The sequence below is a fragment of the Aotus nancymaae genome, unplaced genomic scaffold (genome assembly GCF_030222135.1).
Source record: "Aotus nancymaae isolate 86718 unplaced genomic scaffold, 86718_ANA_hifiasm-v0.15.2.pri h1tg000029l, whole genome shotgun sequence".
NCBI lineage: Eukaryota > Metazoa > Chordata > Mammalia > Primates > Aotidae > Aotus > Aotus nancymaae.
In genome coordinates this window covers 15,717,741-15,739,300 of record NW_026988442.1, presented here as the reverse complement: position 1 = coordinate 15,739,300, position 21,560 = coordinate 15,717,741, and the positions used below count along the sequence as shown (strand labels likewise).

Here is a 21,560-nt window from a genome sequence, read left to right as displayed (position 1 = left end):
TTCCCGTCACAGTATTCATCACTACCTAACATAGTCTTGTTTATTTAACTTGTTTTAACTTCTGTTTCTGGCCCCCAACATGGCTAAGAGCAGAAAGAGTAGAAACTATCTTGTTCATGGTTGTATCACCAGTGCCTGGTGAAAGGCATCTTTAATGGACTTATCAAATGAATGGAAAGATGCCTCAAGTCCCCCTGCAAATGTACACCTACCACCTAACTAAACAGATGATCAGGCCCCTTCCCTTCTCTGGACCAGTTACCCACCCATTAGAACAACATAGGAACTGGATGGCTTTAGCCGTCCTATTCGGTACAGGGCTCCTTAGGAAGGACTGAAAACATAAGCACATGTGACGTGTCAACATGAACTCCTGAATCCCAGGGAGAAGCTTTCAACCAGACTGCAGTTCGACTGTCAATATCTATGCAAACCCCGAAAAACTCAGGTGATTCCTATTAAGGTCTTTGGGCTCTTTCTGCCTTTACTAACACACATGGTGGAGATACACCTTGATTCTGTTAAAAATATCTTTAAGTAGCCTTTAAAAAACGAATCTGTTAAAGTTTTAGTCCAATCTACTACAGTTAGTCTATAAATGCAGACTCTGTGGCAGACATGCCGTGCTCAGTTCAAGGAAGACTCTATTCACAATCTCAGCGATTAAAGTCATGTAAGTTCAGTTAGTGCACAGGATTTGATGAAGATGGTGTGTGTGACTTCTAAAGAGGGAAAAGTAGAGAGAAAGACATGGTAGGAAAAAAAGATTTTTAAAAGGTATGCTAAGGAGCCTTCAGGATTAAAAGGGGGAACCTCAGGGGCAGCTGCTGCAGGTATGCCTAGAGCAGCAGGATTCAGAGCTGCACTATCTGTTTTACAAGACAAAGGTATGAGACAACTGGTTCTCATCACCTGTCTGGCATTAGCTGGTGGTGTGATCTTGGGCCAGTCATGTCCCTTCAGGACCTGTGTTTGTTCACCTATCGAATCTTCTGACTATATTCTTTCCTTGGGATAAAGGGACAAGTGAAGCCAGATGCTTCTCAGTCTATGGACTCATCTAGTACAAGGAGAGTGTCACAACAGAGGTCCTTAGGCCCAGTGGGGACCTGTTTGCTGTTAAATGAACTGGTGGCCAGTCCCTCCCTTGACAACCAACAAAATCAAGAGATCTGACTCTGCAAACCAGTTCTAATTCCAATTTGCTTTATGAGGTTAGGAGAGTCAACTGTATCCTCAAGGATCAATTTCTTCCTCACAAGCAAAAACGGGAGTAGAAGCACCAGGTCCACCTCATCGGACAGAAAGGAATAACAGAAGCAGAGGCTCTCAAGCATTGTCTAGCTCTAAAGGAATCAAGGGACTAGAGCTGAGGGAGAGAACTTACAGTTGGTGATGGGAGACAATGTCACCATCCCATGGAAAGCAAGACAATGAACTGCACATTTACAATCCACCCCTTCTGGAAAGGAGCAACCAAGAGCCACAGGTGACCCCTATAGCCATGGAACTAACTGATCCTGCTAAGGAATTAAGTCACTGCTTAGGGTAGCAACAGGCTCTGCCCAACCATGCCTTCTTCCTTCCCCTCAAAGGCATAGCTCCCTTCAGGATAACAGTGACATGACAAAGGGCAGACGTTGCTACAGGGGGCAGAGGCAGGTTTCTAACCCTCCAAAAGCCCCCCAAAGCCAAAGACAGAGCCTACATGCCCATCCTTATGAGTCCTCAAGAAAAGGAAAAGGTGCCACTTCAGCAGCACATACAGTGAAACAGGAACAATACAGAAAAGATTAGCATGGCCTCTACACAAGGATGACACTCAAACTTATGAAGTTTCTACATATTTTTATAGAGCTTCAATCACACAGGGTGAAAGTTCTAGAGATCTGCTGTACAACACCATGCTTACAGTTGTTAATAACAATACTGTAGTGTACACTTAAAAATTTGTTGAGAGTAGATCTCATGCATTTTTTTTTAAGACAGAGTTTCACTCTTGTCGCCCAGGCTGGAGTGCAATGGCGCAATCTTGGCTCACTGCAACTTCCGCCTCCTGGGTTCAAGCGATTCTCCTGCTTCAGCCTCCTCAGGAGCTGGGATTACAGGTGCCTGCCACCATGCCCAGCTAATTTTTGTATTTTTAGTAGAGACAGGGTTTCACCCCACTGGTCAGGCTGGTCTCAAACTCCTGACCTCAGGTGATCCACCTGCCTTGGCCTCCCAAAGTGCTGGAATTACAGGCATGAGCCACTGTACCTGGCTTCATGCATTTTTTTTTAAACCATAATTAAAGAAAAGGAAAAGTTCTAACTCAAGGTCAGGCCTTCCACTAGGTGGGCCCCTTCACACATGTGCTCTTATTGCTAAGTTCAGGACAGCTGGCCACCAGGTGGGATAGCATCAGAGGCGAGGAGTTGGAGTCTAGCCGATACTGAAGAAATGAGTCTTAAGACCACAGACATTTAGAATGTGTCACAGCCAGCTGTGCCAAGGAAAAGGCTACATACTGTTATATCCCTGACTCCAGAATCTCTACCTGGAGGGTCTTGGCAAACATAACAGGTGTATTTCTCGGGCACATTTTCTTCCAGTAATCCCATGCAGACCCCATGCTGCCAGCACTGGCACTCTTCACACTGTTAGAATTAAAGAAGCAACAAAAATTAAACTCAGAAGGTGTTCTCCATCCAAAAGTAAGACCCACCTGCTGAGGGGAGGGGCATGGGAGGATAGGAGAGGGGAGGAAGGAGCACTCCCTCCTGACTAACATGGAACTGAGCTGCTGCCACACATCTGGAACCTCACTGTCTAACATGGTAGCCACTAGCCACATGTGGCTCTACATTGAAATTAACAAGTTAAGCTAACAATTCAGTTCCTCAGTCCCATTAGTGACATCTTAAAGCTGAGTTTGAATTATGGCTTAGACACTCATTAGCTGCATGACTTTGCACAGGTCACTTCTCCTGGGCTTTACTTTCCCCATCTGCAAAATGGGATATAATTCCTACCCTCCTCCTGGGGCTGTTTGTGAAGATTCAATGGGTCATATATAAAAGCTCCTATTATAGAGTCCAGCACATAGCTTTATGTATTAAGCTACTATTAATACTATTAACCACTAACGAGCAAGCCAATTCACTAAGACCCCTCCTCGAGTAATCACAGTTAGTACTTTGCATTTATTCTCCCTAAACTTTACCAAAGATCACACAGCTAATGAAAGGCAAAGGCAGATCAGAATATAAGCCTGGCTAGTTGCTAAGCCAGTTCTTTCAACTACTAGGCTCTACTTCCTTCCCTGAGTATTGAGGGGACAAGTGGGAGAGGGCCAGAAGGCAGAGAGTGAAAAGAAGGAGTTGACAATGAGGGTAGCACTGGGAGACCTGTGGACAGCCTGAGGATAGTAGGTCTGAGAGCTAGGGTCCAGAGGAGGGAATGAAAAGCAAAGGCAGACTCCCATGGAGATACTCGGGCACTTCAAGCAATTCCAAACCATGGCCCTAAACCTTTAACTACCCAACCAAACAAATTAGCCCTAGAAGGTGGACAGTGAGATTCCTGACATGACTTTGATGGTGGTCCACCAGCCTGGCCACGAGGGACTAGAAATCCAGAGCTCAGATGGTCCTCAACCACTGGGAGTCACATAGGTCCCAGCCTCAAGGCTTCCCTGAGCAGATATAAGGCCTCTAGGAAGCTAATCACATCAGAATCAAGATGGGCAGGAAAGATAGGCTTTAGATATCTGCTTTAGATTCTTCGATTTACAGATGAGGAAACTAAGGCTCAGAGAAGAAATGTAAAGTGATAAAAAGGCGGTTAGTAGCAGAAAACAGACTAATAATTTGTAAAAGTCTGTCTTACCAATGACTTTGTATTTTGAAAACCAGGATTCACCAAAAATGAATCAAATACAGTTCAGTTTCAAAATAACTTTTTTTCTTTCTATTTTTATTTTTATTTTTTGAGACAGAGTCTCGCTCTGTCACCCAGGCTGGAGTGCAGTGGCGGAATCTTGGTTCACTGCAACCTCCGCCTCCCAATTCAAGCGATTCTCCTGCCTCAGCCTCCCAAGTAGCTGGGATTACAGGTGTGTGCTACCACACCCAGCTAATTTTTTGGGTTTCACTGTGTTAGCCAGGATGGTCTTGATCTCCTGATCTTGTGATCTGCTCACCTTGGCACCCCAAAGTGTTGGGATTACAGGTGTGAGCCACTGTGCTGAGCCCATGATAACTTTTTTCATGTAGGTGTGGCTAAAATACATTATTCCTTTAAGTTTAAATTAAGAAATGAATGAGAATAATAAACAAACTAAAAGATAAGATACCTAAATATAAACATACGCATGTAAGGCCTCTCTGAAAAAAAAATGTAAATACTATTTGAAGAACACAGACTTAAGTCAATGGTACAGTGCACCCTATTTCTGGACACCAAGAGTTTAACATATGGATATCAATTATCCTTGGGTTAATTTATAAAAAGAACATAGTTCCGGCCAGGTACATTGGCTCATGCCTGTAATCCCAGCACTCTGGGAGGCCATGGCGGGTGGATCACTTGAGGTCAGAAGTTCAAGACCAGCCTGGCCAACAGGGTGAAATCCCATCTCCACTAAAAATACAAATATTAGGGAGGTGTGGTGGCAGGCATCTATAATCCCAGCTACTCAGGAGGCTGAGGCAGGTTCAGAGTCGCTTAAACCTGGGAGGTGGAGGTTACACTGAGCTGAGACTGCGCTACTGCACTCCAGCCTGGGTGACAGAGCAAGACTCCATCTCAAAGGGAAAACAAAATAAAACAAAACCTAGTCTCACTAAAATAATAAATTAATAGCTTTGGAACTAGAAAAGATTCTAAAATTAACAGCCGGGAAATGTGTGGAAAAGAAAGAGCAATATGGAGACACTAGCCCTACCAGATATTTTAAAATTATAAAAATTATAAAGGTACAATAATTAAAATAGAATTGTACAAGCAAATATGTAGAAAGATGAATCGATAGAAGAGAAAACCAGAAAAAGATTTAAATACATTTAGAAATGAAGTAAATAAAGGTGGCACTTCAGTGAGGCATGGTATTAGTACAATGGGGAGCCATAGTCCTCACTATATACCTGGCAAAACTGCAGGTGGATCAAGTATTTATATAGCTTAAAAAAAAATGAGCTGGGCATGGTGGCTCTCTCCTATAGTCCTAGCACTTTGGGAGGCCAAGGTGGACAGATCTCCTCAAGTCATGAGTTAGTGGCCTGAGGTCAGCCTGACCAACATGGTGAGACCCCACCTCTACTAAAAATACAAAAAATTAGCTGGGCGTGGTGGTGCACGCCTATAGTCCCAGCTACTCAGGAAGCTGAGATAGGAGAATTGCTTGAACCCGGAAGAGGGAGGTTACAGTGAGCTGAGATAGCACCACTCAACTCCAACCTGGGTGACAGAGCGAGGTTCCATCAAAAATAAATAAACAAGGCCGGGCGCGGTGGCTCAAGCCTGTAATCCCAGCACTTTGGGAGGCCGAGGCGGGTGGATCACGAGGTCGAGAGATCGAGACCATCCTGGTCAACATTGTGAAACCCCGTCTCTATTAATACAAAAAAATTAGCTGGGCACGGTGGCGCGTGCCTGTAATCCCAGCTACTCAGGAGGCTGAGGCAGGAGAATTGCCTGAACCCAGGAGGCGGAGGTTGCGGTGAGCCGAGATCGCGCCATTGCACTCCAGCCTGGGTAACAAGAGCGAGACTCCGTCTCAAAAAAAAAAAAAATAAAATAAAAAATAAATAAATAAATAAATAAATAAACAAATAAAACAAAACATGATCCAACCATTATGCAGAAAATGAAATGGTTTTTAACTTACATATTGCTAAATGAAAAAAGATGTTGAAAATACTATACATAAAATGTAATTGCATCTCGACAAAAAAGAGATGGTTGCAAAGCAATGTGAATGTACTTAATATCACTGACTTGTATGCTTAAAAATGGTTATAATGGTAACTTTTAGGCAGGGCAAGGTGGCTCACACTTGTAATTCCAGTGCTTTGGGAGGCTGAGGAGGAAGGATCATTTGAGGCCAGGAGTTTGAGACCAGCCTGAGAAACATACAAAAAGTTAAAGAAATTAGCAGGGTGTGATGATGTGTGCATGTAGTCCCAGCTACTCAGGAGGCTAAGGTGGCCTTGAGCCCAGGAACTAGAGGCCGCCATGAGCTGTGATTGTGCCACTGTCCTCCAGCCTGGGTGACAAAGCAAGACTCTGTCTCAAAAAAGAAAAAAAAGAAAAAGAAAAAGTAACTTTTTTTTTTTGAGACGGAGTTTCGCTCTTGTTGCCAAGGCTGGAGTACAATGGTGTGATGTCGGCTCATCGCAACCTCCACCTCCCACGTTCAAGCGATTCTCCTGCCTCAGCCTCCCAAGTAGCTGAGATTACAGGCATGTGCCACCACACCCTGCTAATTTTGTATTTTTATTAGAGACGGGCTTTTTCCATGTTGGTCAGGCTGGTCTCAAACTCCCAACCTCAGGTGATCCACCCACCCTGGCCTCCCAAAGTGCTAGGATTACAGGCATGAGCCACCATGCCAGGCCTAAAAAGGGTAACTTTTACTGTTATGTGTATTTTACCAAAAAATTTTTAAAAGGAGAAAATACATTTCCTATTGTGTATTTAGCCAAAGAATGTTTTTGGAAGGATATATAATAAACTGATAAGGGCTGACTCCAGGAAATGGGTAGCTGGTGATAAGATGAGGATAAAGTATTTCTCTGTGTGCATTCTGGACTTTGAATTATGTGAGTGCATTAGCTAGCAACAAATAATATAAATTTTAAAATAACCAAAACTTTAAAATGGGATTCTTTTTTAAAATTTTTATTTATTTATTTTTTATTTAATTTCTTATAGAAACAGCATGTCTTTATGTTGCCCAGGCTGGTTTTGAACTCCTGGACTCAAGCGATCCTCCCACCTCAGCCTTCCAAAGTGCTAGGATTACAGGTGTGAGCCACAGTGCTAGGTCACTAAAATGGGGTTCTTGTTAAAACTGCTACATAATCTTTACTGGAGTTGGGCACTTAATACATATTAATACTTGTTGTTCTAGGGCAAAGGTCAGCAAACTACAGCCCATGTGCCAACTCCAGCTTGACCTGCTTTGTAAATAAAGTATTATGTGAACACAGCCATACTCATTTGTTTAGGAGTGTTTGTTTTTTGAGACAGGGTCTCACTCTATTGCCCAGGCTGTAGTGCAGTAGTACGATCTCGTCTCCCTGCAGCCTTGACTGCCCAGGCTCAAGTGATCCACCCACCTCAGGCTCTCGAGAAGCTGGGACTACAAGTGTGCACCATCACAATTAACTAACTTTTGTATTTTTTGTAGAGACGGAGTTTGCCATGTTGCTCAGGATGGTCTTGAACTACTGGCCTAAAGTGAGTTGCCCACCTCAGCCTCCCAAAGTGCTGGTATTACAGGTGTGAGCCACCACACCCAACCATACAGGTAAAAATTTGTTTTACATATTGCCTACAGCTGCTTGAAGAAGAATCTAGCAGGTGCAACAAGACCATATGGCCCTCAAAACCTAAATATTTATTATCTAACAATTTAAGGAAAAGCTTAACAAAACCTACTCTACGGCAATTAAAATAATTTAAATATGAAATGTATTTCTTGATGTTCATTTTTATGTGGTACCCAGATTTCTCAAATACCCATGATTATTAAGTAGGATTTTAACTTTCCAGTGATTTAAATTAGCACTGGTAAGTAAGATCAAATAGTGATATACTTGAACAAATGTTGATACTACTCATATAATGAAAATTATCCAAAAAGTTATTTCACTATAGTAATACATGCACTTATAGAAAACACACTCTAAATGTTTTCTGTGGTTATTCAAAATATCAATTTAAGGTAAAGATTTAAGAAAAATTTATTCATGTCTTCCTACCTAGTCAATCCATTTTAAAAGTTTATATCGTATTTGTTCTACCTAGCTCCCTCTAAATTAATTATGCCTTTTGCTAAAGCTATTGAGTGGAAAAGGTACATTGCTCACAATGACAGAACAGTCAGAAACTGTCCCTCCTTAATATAAAGCCAGGTGGACACTCTTGGTTCAGGTGGACAGCACAGAAAAGTCCTCTAGAACAAAAGCCAAGGAGCTCTGAAGTGTGCTCAAGATACAAGGTCTTGTGGAGCCTGGGAAGCAGGAGATCAAGTTGGTTCCTGACTCTGCCATGCTCAGGTGGCCCCAGATGCTCCAAGATTAGTTTCTTCATGTAGCACATAATGGCACATTAACCTCTACCCTCAAATACCCCAAGATCCTTGCTACTTACAGAAAAATCAACGGAGAAAGTACCAGAGTGGATCAGAAATGGGTTACATACTGTTAGGCAGAATAGCTTTTCCAGGAGGGACATTCATTACTCACCCACTGAAGATTTTAACAGGCAGATAAAGGGCAAATCTGATCAGGCTAAGAAGGCCTAGAACTGAGCATATGCTCAGGGATGACAGAGTAGAAAGTAAAGATCTTCAACATCCTTTTAAAAACAAACTTTAAAAAAAATACTAAAAAATAATAGTCTTCATATTATATAACAATTTTCTTTTCTTTTCTCTTTTTTTTTTTTTTTTTTTTTTTGAGACAGGGTCTCGTTCTGTCACCCAGGCTAGAGTGCAACAGAATGAACAGGGCTCACTGCAGCCTCGACCTCCCAGGCTCAAGTGATTGTCCCAGTTCAGTTTCCCGAGTAGTTGAGTCTACAGGCATGCGTCATCATGCCCAGTTAGTTTTTTTATTTTTTGTAGAGATGGGGTCTTGCTATGTTTCCAGGGCTGGTCTTGAACTCCTGGGTTCAAGCAATCCTCCTGCATCAGCCTCCCAAAATGCTGGGATTATGGGTGTGAGCCACCATGCCCAGCCAACAATTATCTAATAGCAGTCGACAGGGCTTCAGAGAGTCTGCAAAATGTGTGTGTTTTTAAGATAGGACAATTTTTTTAAAAAAAAGATGTGCACTCAAACATGTTCCAGGCCAAATGCTAAGACAGTGAAGCCTGCCAGCACACACAATTTTGTATTGCTAGGACAGCTCAGTATTATGTTGTCCTCAGAACAGAGCTTGTCCTCCCATCTCTGATTAATCAAAATGACTACACAGCATGCTGTTCGGGAAAAGTCACCCTGACAACGGCCATGTGTATCATGCTTGTCTCACTGTTGTGTAACCAAATAGAGAAAAACAAATGAGCCATTGAAGTGCTCCAAGTCATCAACTGTCTGTCACTCGTAGCTCTGACAGCATATCAGAATTCATGGGAATATGCCCACCATTCATATTTGGCCTCACAAGTAAAGATTATCCATTTTGAACTTTCAAAACTGTTACTGTTACCTGTTACACATTTTGGGGTTCTATGAAACAGTCCATTAGGAAAAGGGGTTCTAATATTCAAAAATCAAAAATGTTTGAAAACCACTGAACCAAGGTATACTAAAGGTCTTAAGTATCAGGTACCTTTGAATCCCAGAGGTTACTATGAGGCCTATTCAAAAAGGTAAGACTCTCTCTCAGCCTAAAGTGTGTGTATGTGTGTGTGTACGTACACGCATGTGTGTATTGGTGGTGCTGGGGAGGGGTTAGTCAGCCAGCCTAGATGGTACTATTATGTTTCAAAAACAATTTTTTTTTTTGTTTCACTTCTCAGCTGTAAATATAAATCCCCATAGCTAAGGCCCTATAGGGAAAGAGCATTTGACTGGGTGCCCTGGGTTCAAATCACAATCTGATGACTTATTTAATGGTTCTACAACCATGAACAAAATCATATCTTCCTAATTTTGTTTTCCCAAGTAAATGACTTGAGATAACCTTGTTAGAGGTGATATGGTACTGTGAAAACACTCCAGAAACTTTAAATCACTACTCAGCTGTACACAGCTGCTTTAGCTCCACAGAGTTGCTTTAGTTCTATTAACAAAAAGAGTGTGACTGTGGTATATCCATAGCATGGAATACTACTGGACAATAAGAATAAATGACTACTGAAACACACAACAACATGAATGAATCTCAAGGATATTATACAGAGTAAAAAGAGCATCTCTCAAAAAGATACACTCCACGTGATTCCACTAACCAAGAATCGTAAGTTACATAATTATAGAGAGTTAAAACAGTTTAGTGTTTCCAGGGTTAGGGGTAAGTATGTCTATAAGGGGTACGATGAGGGAATCTCACCTTGATTGTGGGAGTGGTTACACAAGGCTATACTTGTGATGAAAGCACACAGAGTTATATGAACACACAAATGAGTGTGTGTAGATCAGTGGTAAAATCTGAATATGTTCTACTGATTGTGCCGATGTCAACTGGTCTTTGTAGTTTTGATATCCTACTGAGGGGTTTATGGGCTGTTGGCATGGAAGGAAGACCAGCCAAGAAATTCATGGGACTTTCCTATACATTTGTTTGCAACCTCCTGTGAATCTATAATTATTTTAAAATAAAAGCGTTTGTTTTTTTTTAAAACCCTGGAGAAAATAAAAGGCAAAAAAACAAGTACATTTGCTCACTCTCTAGTCTTTCTGAAAGTTTAAAGAACTATGGCAAAGTCCCAATGTTTCAAGAAATAAAAGGAAAGGATACTGTTGAGTACAAAGATAACAAATTCAAAGATGAGATGCAAAAACACAACTGTATATTAAGTAAAGATCCAAAAATGAATTTTAAAAATCCATGCCATGCAGACCCCAAGGTCAGGAGTTCAAGACCAGCCTGGCCAATATGGTGAAACCCCATCTCTACTAAAAATACAAAAATTAGCTAGGCGTGGTGGCGGGCATCTCTAGTCCCAGCTACTTGGGAGGCTGAGGCAAGAGAATCACTTGAACCTGGGAGGTGGAGATCCCACCACTGCATTCCAGCCTGGGTGACAGAGCAAGAATCCGTCTCAAGGAAAAAAAGAAAAATTACCATAACAAAAATATTTTGCCAGGCATGATGGCTCAGTAATCCCAGCACTTTCGGGAGGCCAAGGCAGGTGGATCACCTGAGGTCAGGAGTTCAAGACTAGTCTGACCAACAAGGAGAAACCCTGTCTCTACTAAAAATACCAAAATTAGCTGGGTGTGGTGGCAGATGCCTGTAATTTCAGCTACTCAGCAGGCTGAGGCAGAAGAATCGCTTGAACCCAGGAGACAGAGGTTGCAGTGAGGCAAGATAGTCCCATTGCACTCCAGCCTAGGAAATAAGAGCAAAACTCTGTCTCGGGGAAAAAAGAGAAAAAAAAAAACACCAAAAATCCAGGCCATGCCAACCTACAACACTAAAAGGGCAAGGAAATAACACTCTAACACAGAAAGCAAGCCAAAGGGGCTGGGCCTGTTTCTCATTATCTCTCAACAGGCTATACAGATCCTTATTGGACGGTGGGCAGCCACCCCCTTTACTGGGAATAACCCCTGAGCCCCGACTCACAAAATAACACAGGTGGGCCCCAGGCAGTCTTTTTGTCCCTGTCCCTACTCTGTAAGCTCTACTACCACCAGACTAGATAACTAGAAGAGGGGGTGAGCATCTGACCCATAACAAACTTTCTTCCCCTCTGGCCACAGGTGGCTGGTTCCAAAGGCTAATATTTGACCTAAATTTGGCTGGAATTCCTTACTCAGAAATTTAGAATTGGGACTAAGACTCTGACCTTGATCAAGCTAGTCTCTTGAACACAAAAACATAAAACTGAGGAGAGGCCAAAGGTGACCATTTTGTATTTTCCAAGAAAACCTAAGCAAGGAGCAAAATCAAAATGAACCAAAAGGACTCCAGAGAAGCAGGAGACAAGGCAGACCAAGCCCCTCAAGATGGAATTCTAGGTTTCAAACCTAAAGGGAAGCCTGCCTCTGAGTCTTAGGACCCAGTCTATTTTCCCAACAATATTTGTACTTGCCCTAAAAAAAATCCTAACCAATATAACCATGACTTTTTTTTTTTTTTTTTTGAGACAGAGTCTTGCTCTGTTGCCCGGGCTGGAGTGCAGTGGCGTGATCTCGGATCACTACAACCTCTGCCTCCTGGCTTCAAGTAATTCTCATGCCTCAGACTCCTGAGTAACTGAGACTACAGGCACACACCAACACGCCCAGCTAATTTTTGTATTTTTAGTAGAGATGGGGTTTCACCATGTTGGCCAGGCTGGTCTCGAAATTCTGACCTCAGGTGATCCACCCACCTTGGCCTCCTAAAGTGCTAGAATTACAGGCATGAGCCACCACACCTGACATAACCATGACTTTTAAAAATTCAGGTCCCCAAGCCAGCTAGGCAGCTGTCAAGACTGTGACATCCTTAGGAGCCAGCCAGACAGCACCACCTCTCCCAGACTGCGATTCACAGACAAGGGCCAGGGCAGGCAGGTGCTGGCCTGGGATGGTTTCCTCAAGCAGGTAAGGAGGTCCTACCCACCATAGGCACATCTTAGAGATGGAGATGACAGACTCAAACATCAGGAAAATAAAGTAAAAGAAACTTGTGTAATGAGAAGAAGGGTTAAAAAAAGAAAGAAAGAAAAAGAAACACAAATGTTATAAAGCCAGCCTGCATGACTTTGGACCATAAAAAAAATTTAGGTCAAAGAGAAGATAAGAGTCCATGGGAAAATTAAACTGCCTCTCCAACGATTTCAGTCCCTGCTGCTCAACTTCTCGCTTTACGACCACAGGCAAAACCCTTCCCATTTGCAGGGTCCCAGTTGCCTCAAGCAGCGCATGAGGTTTAGACTCAGTGATCCCTAAAGTCCTCTCTTATTCCATCAGTGGACTAGGTATGGCAGCCTGGAACTCTGAGGAAGCCAAACCAAAAAGCAAAGTTCAGTCTGCTGCTGTTCATACTGTGTATCTGGGGCTCTGGTACGACTTGCCATAGTTGCTGGCCTCAAAATTCCCTCCAAGAACCAGTTTGTGCTTCTCTAGACCTGTTTCCTGGAAATTCTGCCTACCTGAATCATGAAGTCATTTTCTTCCTGGACCTCACAGATGCAACGGACCACCTCAAGGTCATAGCGGTCATCCCCATCAAGTTCCTCTTCTGGATTGGTGGTCACATCCACATCTTGGCCGTACTCATCATCGCTCCAGAGAAAGCTCTCAGAAGAGGACTCACTCAAATTATCCTCCTCTATGAGGAAAGGGAAAATAATAGTTACTATTTTAAGTTATAAAATTAAAAAACCTCTGATTGTCAAGAATGAAAAATGACCTTATAGGCCAGGCGCAATGACTCACGCCTGTAATCCCAGCACTTTGGGAGGCCGAGGCAGGTGGATCACTTGAGGTCGGGAGTTTGAGACCAGCTTGACCAACATGGAGAAACCCTGTCTCTATTAAAAATACAAAATTAGCCGGGCATGGTGGCACACACTTGTAATCACAGCTACTTGGAAGGCTGAGGCAGAAGAATCGCTTGAACCCAGGAGGCGGAGGTTGCGGCGAGCCGAGATCGCACCATTATACTCCAGCCTGGGCAACAAAAGCAAAACTCCATCTCAAAAAAAAAAAAAATGACCTTATGGTCCCACTCCTTCATGAACATTCACAGGGCAAGGATGCCAGTCTGTCCTTGGGTCTGTCATTTAGTAACAGCCCAAATGAAGCACCCTGCCTGGCAGTGAACTCAACTCCATTTCCTCATTCCACTAAGGGAATGAGGCCCAAGGGCAGTGGCCACTCAAGATCATAGAACTGTGTGGCAGAGGAGATACAACTCCCTATGAACCATACAGACTACCATTCCTGACAATTCCAACATGTTCTTCAGCCTCACCCCATCCAGCCAGGACATGGCTTACAGTCTGTCTATATCCAGAGCTACCTTTAAAACTCTGTAAACAAAGGCTGGGCATGGTGGTTCATGTCTCTAATACCAGAATTTTGGGAGGCCAAACGGGGAGGATTACTTGAGCTCAGGAGTTCAAGTCAAGCCTGGGCAACATGGTGAAACCCTGTCTCCACTAAAAGAAAAAAAAATTAGCAGGGCATGATGGTGTATGCCTATAGTCCCAGCTACTCAGGAGGCTGAGGCAGGAGGATCCCTTGAGCTAGCAAGTTAGAGGCTGCAGTGAGGTATGATCACACCACTGCACTCCATCCTGGGTGACAGAGTAAGACTTTGTCTCAAAAAACAAACAGGCCAGGCGCAGTGACTCACGCCTGTAATCCCAGCACTTTAGAAAGCCAAAGTGGGTGGATCACTTGAGCCCAGGAGTTTGAGACCAGCTTGGCGAACATGGCAAAACCCTGTCTCTCCTAAAAATACAAAAAGTTGGCTGGGTGTGGTGGTGTGCGCCTGTAATCTCAGCTACTAGGGAGGCTGAGGCGGGAGAATCACTTGAATTGGGAGGCAGAGGTTTCAGTGAGCCAAGATCATGCCACTGCACTCCAGCCTGGGTGACAGAGCGAGACTCCGTCTCAAAAACAAAAAACAAAAACTCTGTAGACAGTGCGGAATGAGGAAGGAGAAGATTCCAAAAATAATCAGAGCCAGAATCACTTGATGCTGATTAGTTATCATCACAGCTAACTTTTACTAAGCACTTGTTCTGTACCAGACACTGTTCTAAGTCATTCATAACTATTAATACTTTTATTTATTAATACTTCACAGATACTGTATTTTTTTTTTTACAAATTGAAGATGTGTGGCAGCAACACTGAAAGTCTATTGACACCATTTTTCCAATAGCAAATACACACTTCGTGTCTATCAGCATTTTTAAGCAATAGTTTTTAATTGTTATTTTATTTATTTTTGAGACAGGGTCTCATTCTGTCACCCACGCCAGTATACAGTGGCATGATCATGGCTCACTGCAGCCTTGACCTCCTGGGCTCAGGCGTTCCTCCCACCTCAGCCTCCTGAGTAGATGGGATTACAGATGCATGCCACAACACCCAGATAACTTTTCTTGTATTTTGTAGAAGCAAGGTTTGCCATGTTGCCCAGGCTGGTCTTGAACTTCTGGGCTTAAGCAATCTACCCACCTCAGCCTACCAAAGTGTTGGGATTACAGGTGTGGAACATCATGCCCAGCTTTCATTTTTTAAATTGTTAACATAATGAAATGTATTGCTAGTTCAAAAATTTGAACGTTACATCAAAACAAGATTGATCTAATGAACAATATGTCACATTTTTCAGAACATATGGAAGAACCGAAATAATTTTATCTCAAAGAAAGTTTTAAGAAATACAACAGGCCCACCATGATGGCTTATGCCTGTAATCCCAGCATTCTGGGAGGCCAAGGCGCACAGATCAAGAGGTCAGGAGTTTGAGACCAGCCTGACCAACACGGTGAAACCTTGTTTCTACTAAAAATACAAAAATTAGCCAGGCGTGGTGGCACACACCTATAATCTCAGCTACTCAGGAGGCTGAGGCAGGAGAATTGCTTGAACCTGGAAGGCGGAGGTTGCAGTGAGCCAAGATCATGCTACTGCACTCCAGCCTGGGTGACAGAGTGACTCCGTCCCAAAAAAAGAAACATATTTTATCGATTTTTTTTTTTTTTTTTTTTTTTTTTTTTGGAGACAGAGTCTGGTTCTGTCGCCCAGGCTTGAGTGCAGTGGTGTGATCTCGGCTCACTGTAACCTCTGCCTCCCAGGTTCAAGCGATTCTCTTGCCTCAACCTCCCAAGTAGCTGAGATTACAGGAGGACACAACCACACCCAGCTAATTTTTTTGTATTTATGTAGAGACGGAGTTTTACCATGTTGGCCAGGCTAGTCTAGAACTCCTGGGCTCAAGTGACCCACCTGCCTCAGCCTCCCAAAGTGCTGGGATTACAGACGTGAGCCACCACACCTGGCTCCAGTTTTTAAATTGAATAATTTTTCTATTAAATTGAGTTCTGAATATTCTGGTTATTAATCTCTTGTTGATGAGTAGTTTACAAATATTTTCTTTCATTCAGTAGGTTTTTGGCTCACCCTATTGATCATTTACTTTGCTGTGCAAAAGCTTTTCAGCTTGATGCACTCCCGCTTGTCCATTTGTGTATCTGTTGCCTATGCTTCTGAGGACTTACTCCAAAAAACTTGACATTTCTCATCAGCAATATTTTTCAATTAAGGTAAATGCATTGTTTTACACATGTGCTACTGAACACTTAACAGACTACAATATAGTATAAACATAACTTTCATACACACTGGGAAAATAAAAAATATGTGTGACTAGCTTTATTTGTTTTATTGTTGTAGTCTAGAACCAAACCCATAGTATCTCCCAGGTATGCTTGTATTTTCCAGTAAATGATCAGCAAATGATCAGGCCAGGAAAGCCTCCTTACCTAATGCTTTCACTTTCCCTTTTTGATGTCCAGATTCTGGGCCATGGAGCTGCGGGCTCATATGGACACCTGGCTTGTGTGAGGACCCACACTTGGTAACAGCAAATGCCTTAGGGGGAGAAGGTTCCTGGGAGGTGTCACTGATCTCTTCACTGCAGGGGCATTCTGGAAGAACAGGATCAGGAAGGAATCAACAACCCTAGATATCATCAGTGCATTCCACAATCAATCTCATCCAACCAACAAGCCTCCTGTTTGAGGAGCACATAGGCTCAGGGACAATTCAATCAAAAAGAGGTGTGGAGAGCAGATGTAGGGGACCAAACAGTTCCTCTTCACCATCACCTCTCTCCTCTTTTTCTGATAAGATTGTTTTTCTCAGCTAGAAGATACATTGAGAATAAAACATGGCATCCTTTAAGTTCCAAGGTCAGAACATAGATTTTTCTAAATATTTTTGTGAGGGCTAGACACAGTTTTTAAGAAAGGAATCTTGCCAGGCTTGGTGGCTCACACCTGTAATCCCAGCACTTTGGGAGGCCAAGGCGGGTGAATCACCTCAGGCAGGCAGTTTGAGATCAGCCTGACCAACATGGAGAAACACCGTCTCTACTAAAATTACAAAAAATTAGCCAGGCGTGGTATGTGGCATGCCTGTAATTCCAGTTACTCAGGAGGCTGAGGCAGGAGATCGCTTGAACCTGGGAGGTGGAGGTTGTGGTGAGCTGAGATCATACCATTGTACTCTAGCCTGGGCAAAGAGAGCGAAACTCTATCTCAAAAAAAAAAAAAAAAAAAAAAAAGGGAATCCTTTCTTGAGAGGGCTCAAAGATGTCTTTAAGAGTCATGTGTGTGAACAAATACCATCACTGACTTGCACATCTGCTTACACTTCGATGCCTTCATATGTACCAGCCTGTAGCAGGGCACACTGGCCAATGCAGCAAGTGGGAAGGCTTTTCAATGCCAGCAGGGCTTTGTAACACCTAGGTAAGTGGGTACTTCCCCTTCCAGGGCCTACTAGATTGAGCCCACAAGCCCTGGTAAAGGACTACTGGTCCTTCCTCTGCTCAGCGCAGGCTCAGAGGCCATAGTGGGAGAAAGCAACCCCTCCCCACTCATAATAAGGAAACCTAAGTGAAACCTTTAAGGGAAAAATTACCAGGTTTGGTTTTCTTTTTCTTTTTCTTTTTCTTCTTTGGCTTCACTCTCACAAACTCTTTGAATTTCTTTTCTTTATTCTTTTCCTTGTCTTTTGCAGCTAGAATTAAACACAAATGTTGGCATTTTAACATTCTGTTTTCAATGCTGGGATGCTTATTCTTTTCTTAATTAAGCATGTCCAGTGAGCCTGGCTCTGCCTGGGAAGTCTGGAGCAGGGTGCCCATAGCACAGCCACACCTCCATCACTTAGCCTTTCGATCCAGCTCAGCACACTCAAGTCCACTGCCCGTCATTGTAAATGAGTTTTATTGAAACACACCATGCTTACTGGTTACATGTCTTTCACACTTCGACAGCAGAGTTGAGTAAGAGGCCAGAGACTTTTATGTTCTCCAAGGTTAAAAATATTTATTATCTGGCCTTTTAGAGATAAGTTTGGAAAACTCTACTTAGATCACTCACTGCTCCTCAACTTTGGCTATATACTGGAATCACCTGGGGATCTGATTTTTTTTTTTAATCGCCATCTCACCCAGACTGGAGTGCAGTGGGACGATCTCAACTCACTGCAACCGCTGCCTTCTGGGTTCAAGGAATTCTCCTGTCTCAGCCTCCAGAGTAGCTGGGACTACAGACACACTCCACCAAACCCAGCTAAATTTTGTATTTTTAGTAGAGACAGGGTTTCATTATGTTGGCCAGGCTGGTCTCAACTCCTGACCTCAGGTGATCTGCCCACCTCAGCCTCCCAAAGTGCTGGGATTATAGGAGTGAGGTACCGCGCCCAGCCAGGATTTTGTTGTTTGTTTCACTCTTAAAAAAAAAAAAATGAGGTACAATTCATATAACATAAAATTATTTTTAAATGAATAGTTCATGCCTTCCAAATACCAAAACTTCATCCTCTCTACTCTTTACAACAAAACTCCTCAAGCTATCAATCCTCCCTGTCCAAACTTCACCCTTCACAGATTTTTCTAATTACATTCTAAAAAGCTTCCCACCTACCACTCTACTGAGATCAGTTTTCAAAATTAATAGCCTCACCATTGAAAAATTCAGTCATAGCCGGGCGTGGTAGCTCATACCTGTAATCCCAGCACTTTGGGAGGCCAAGGCGGGTGGCTCACTTGAGGCCAGAAGTTCGAGACCAGCCTGGCCAACATGGTGAAATCCCATCTCTACTAAAAATAAAAATATAAAAATCAGCCGGATGTGGTGGCGGACACCTGTAATCCCAGCTACTTGGGAGGCTGAGGCAGGAGAATTGCTTGAACTCAGGAGGTGGAGGTTGCAGTGAGCCCAGATCGAGCCATTGCACTAAGCCTGTTCCAGTCGTTTCTTCTCCTCTTACCAAATATATTTGCAGGATTTCAAGTAATTCACCGTGTCTTACTTTTTAGATGTCAACAAGAGTTTACACATACATATATCCTATGACCTTGCCATCTACTACAACTTACTGATTCAAGAGAAAGCATCACTTACGTCCACACAGAGACTTAGACATGAAGGCTCATAGCAGTTTTAGTTGTAATCTCCCCAAATGGAAAACTGCCCAAACGTCCATCAACAAGTGAATGTACAAATAATTCATGGTGTATCCAAACAATGGAAAATTTTTCAGCAATAAAGGTCTGAACACCAACATAAGTGAATCTCAAAGTATGCTGGGTGAAAGGAGCCAGATAAAACAATGCAGGATTCCGTTTCTATAATATTCTACAAAATGAAAACAAATCAGCTGGGCATGCTGGCTCACACCTGTAATCCCAGCACTTTGGGAGACAGAGGTAGGCAGACCACCTGAGGTCAGGAGTTAAAGACCAGCCTGACCAACATGATGAAACCCCATCTCTACTAAAAATACAAAAATTAGCTGGGTATGGTGGCTTATGCCTATAATCCCAGCTACTCAGGAGGCTGAGTCAGGAGAATCACTTGAGCCCAGGAGGCAGAGGTTGCAGTGAGCTGAGATTGTGCCACTTCACTCCAGCCTGGGCAATAAAGTAAAACTCAGTCTCGGGGGAAAAAAAAGAAAACAAACCTTTAAGTAACAGTAAGCAGAATAGTGGTTGCCTGGAGCTCAGGGGGAGGGGAGAGGTGGGAAGGAAGAACTGAAAAGGGGCACGTCTGAAAAGAGGAAAGTTTGGAAGGGAATGAAATATGTTTGCTGTCTTGATTGTGGTGACAGTTGGGTATAAACATATGTCAAATCTCACCAATTATACCATTTAAATATGTGCTGTTCACTGTACAATTAAGCCTCAATAAAGCTGCAAAGAAAAAAGACAATTCAGTTGCATTTAGTACATTCATAATGTTGTACAACCACTTTGATACAGTTCTAACAACATTTCCATCACTCCAAAGTAAAACCCTTTACCATTAAACAGTATCTCCCCTTCCCTCAGCCCCTGGCAACAACCAACCTGCATCTGACACCATGGGTTTATCTATTCTGGGTATTTCATAAATATGGAACCATACAATAGGTGACCATTTGTGTCTGGTTTCTTTCATTTAGCATAATGTTTTCAAGGACATCAGGATTTTAAAAATGCTTTCCAAGTTATTCTGATATGGAATCAAGATATCCACAAAGCAAGTGTGGGCAGCGTAGGCAATCAGATTCCATTTTAACTAAGCACTTGTGTGCAAGGAAACCACAAATATCTCATTTAATCCTTACAACAACTTGGGTGTATATCATTCCCATTTTACAGGCAGGGAAACTGAAGCTCAGAGAGGTGAAATCCCCCACCTGACATCATATAGGTATTTAAAAGTAAATTGGTCTGACTCTCCAGCACCATGTCTGCACTGCAACCCAGGCCCCTCTCCCAAATGAGCACTCAAGAACCATCAGAAAGGAATGGTGGGCTGTGCCTACTGGCTGGCAAACCTGGACTCTATAGTTGATCTACTGGCTAGAGAACATAGGACTTAAGGGTATTTGAGCTCCTTAACTGTTAAAGTATCCTGCAACTAGGGAAGAAAATCAACAAACACGAAAGCTAGGAGAGAACTTAGACCAATTTGTAAAAACACTCATTTTAAAAACCAAGAAACCAAGGCCCAAAGAAAGTAGATTAGTAAAACATGGTCAGATGTCTTCTAAATTTCAAAAAAGGTATCAATAATTTTTACTTTTCATTGATCCTGGGAACAGAGTCTTCCCCAAACATAAAAACAAAACTCATTTTTACACAGTTTCTTGGCTACCACCGTATTATTAGCCATGGTTTCAATTCAGTCAACAAATATGCATGTACATACTATGTTCCAGGCACATTCTGGGAAGGAAGGATATGGCAATGAACAAGGCAGATAACACCCCCTGTCCCTCACAGAGCTACATTCTATTCAGTTGGTGCAAAAGTAATTGCTGTTTTTGCCACAAAAAGGCACAGCAAAACCAAAATTACTTTTGCACCAACCTAAAGGGCTGATAGGGCCGCAAACTATGAATAGGAGGGAATTTTCTTAACTGGATAAAGAACTTCTTTACAGCCAACTTCATACTTAATGGCAAGAAACTGGATGCTTTCCCCTTAAGATCAGGAGCAAAGCAAGGTGCTGCTCTCACTACTCCTATACAACATTTTACTGGAAATCCTAGCTAATGCAATAAGCCAGAAAAGGAAATAAAAGCTCTACAGATCAAAAAGGAACAAATAACATTATCTTTGTTTACAGATGATCTGACTGTCTACGTAGAAAATCCCAAAGAACTGACCAAAACAAAAACTGCCAAACAGCACTTACAGCAAGGTTACAAGATACAAGGTTAATATATAACAATCTATTGCTTTTCTATATACCAGCAATGAACAACTAGAATTTGAAATCAAGAAATAGCAAGGAGATCTGTATAGCTCCAATGGAACTGAAATTAGAATTAGGTTGAGTGAGGGAGAGAAGCAGATGGAAGCTAGAAGCAGATCCTGATGAAGGGCCCTGTGAGGAAGCTGGGTTTTACTGTGAGTGACTTAGGGAGCCACTGGAAGGATCTCAGCAAAGG

At 42.6% G+C, this 21,560-nt stretch overlaps 1 protein-coding gene and 1 non-coding gene across 4 annotated transcripts in view; one reads left to right on the top strand and one right to left on the bottom strand.

Moving 5' to 3' along the window:
* Positions 1-21,560, bottom strand: part of PHF20 (PHD finger protein 20) — a 168,612-nt gene that overhangs the window by 14,301 nt on the left and 132,751 nt on the right. For all 3 annotated transcript variants that reach the window (XM_021665827.2, XM_021665829.2, XM_064382354.1), the window contains 4 exons: positions 17,535-17,633; positions 16,373-16,537; positions 13,022-13,200; positions 2,540-2,639 (listed from right to left, as the gene is read on the bottom strand). In XM_021665827.2, the coding sequence (XP_021521502.2) occupies positions 2,540-2,639; positions 13,022-13,200; positions 16,373-16,537; positions 17,535-17,633 (543 nt within the window). The remainder of the gene's footprint in view (positions 1-2,539; positions 2,640-13,021; positions 13,201-16,372; positions 16,538-17,534; positions 17,634-21,560) is intronic.
* On the top strand, positions 1,745-1,851 carry LOC135277063 (U6 spliceosomal RNA). The gene has a single exon (XR_010344673.1). It is a non-coding gene; the product is annotated as a U6 spliceosomal RNA (small nuclear RNA).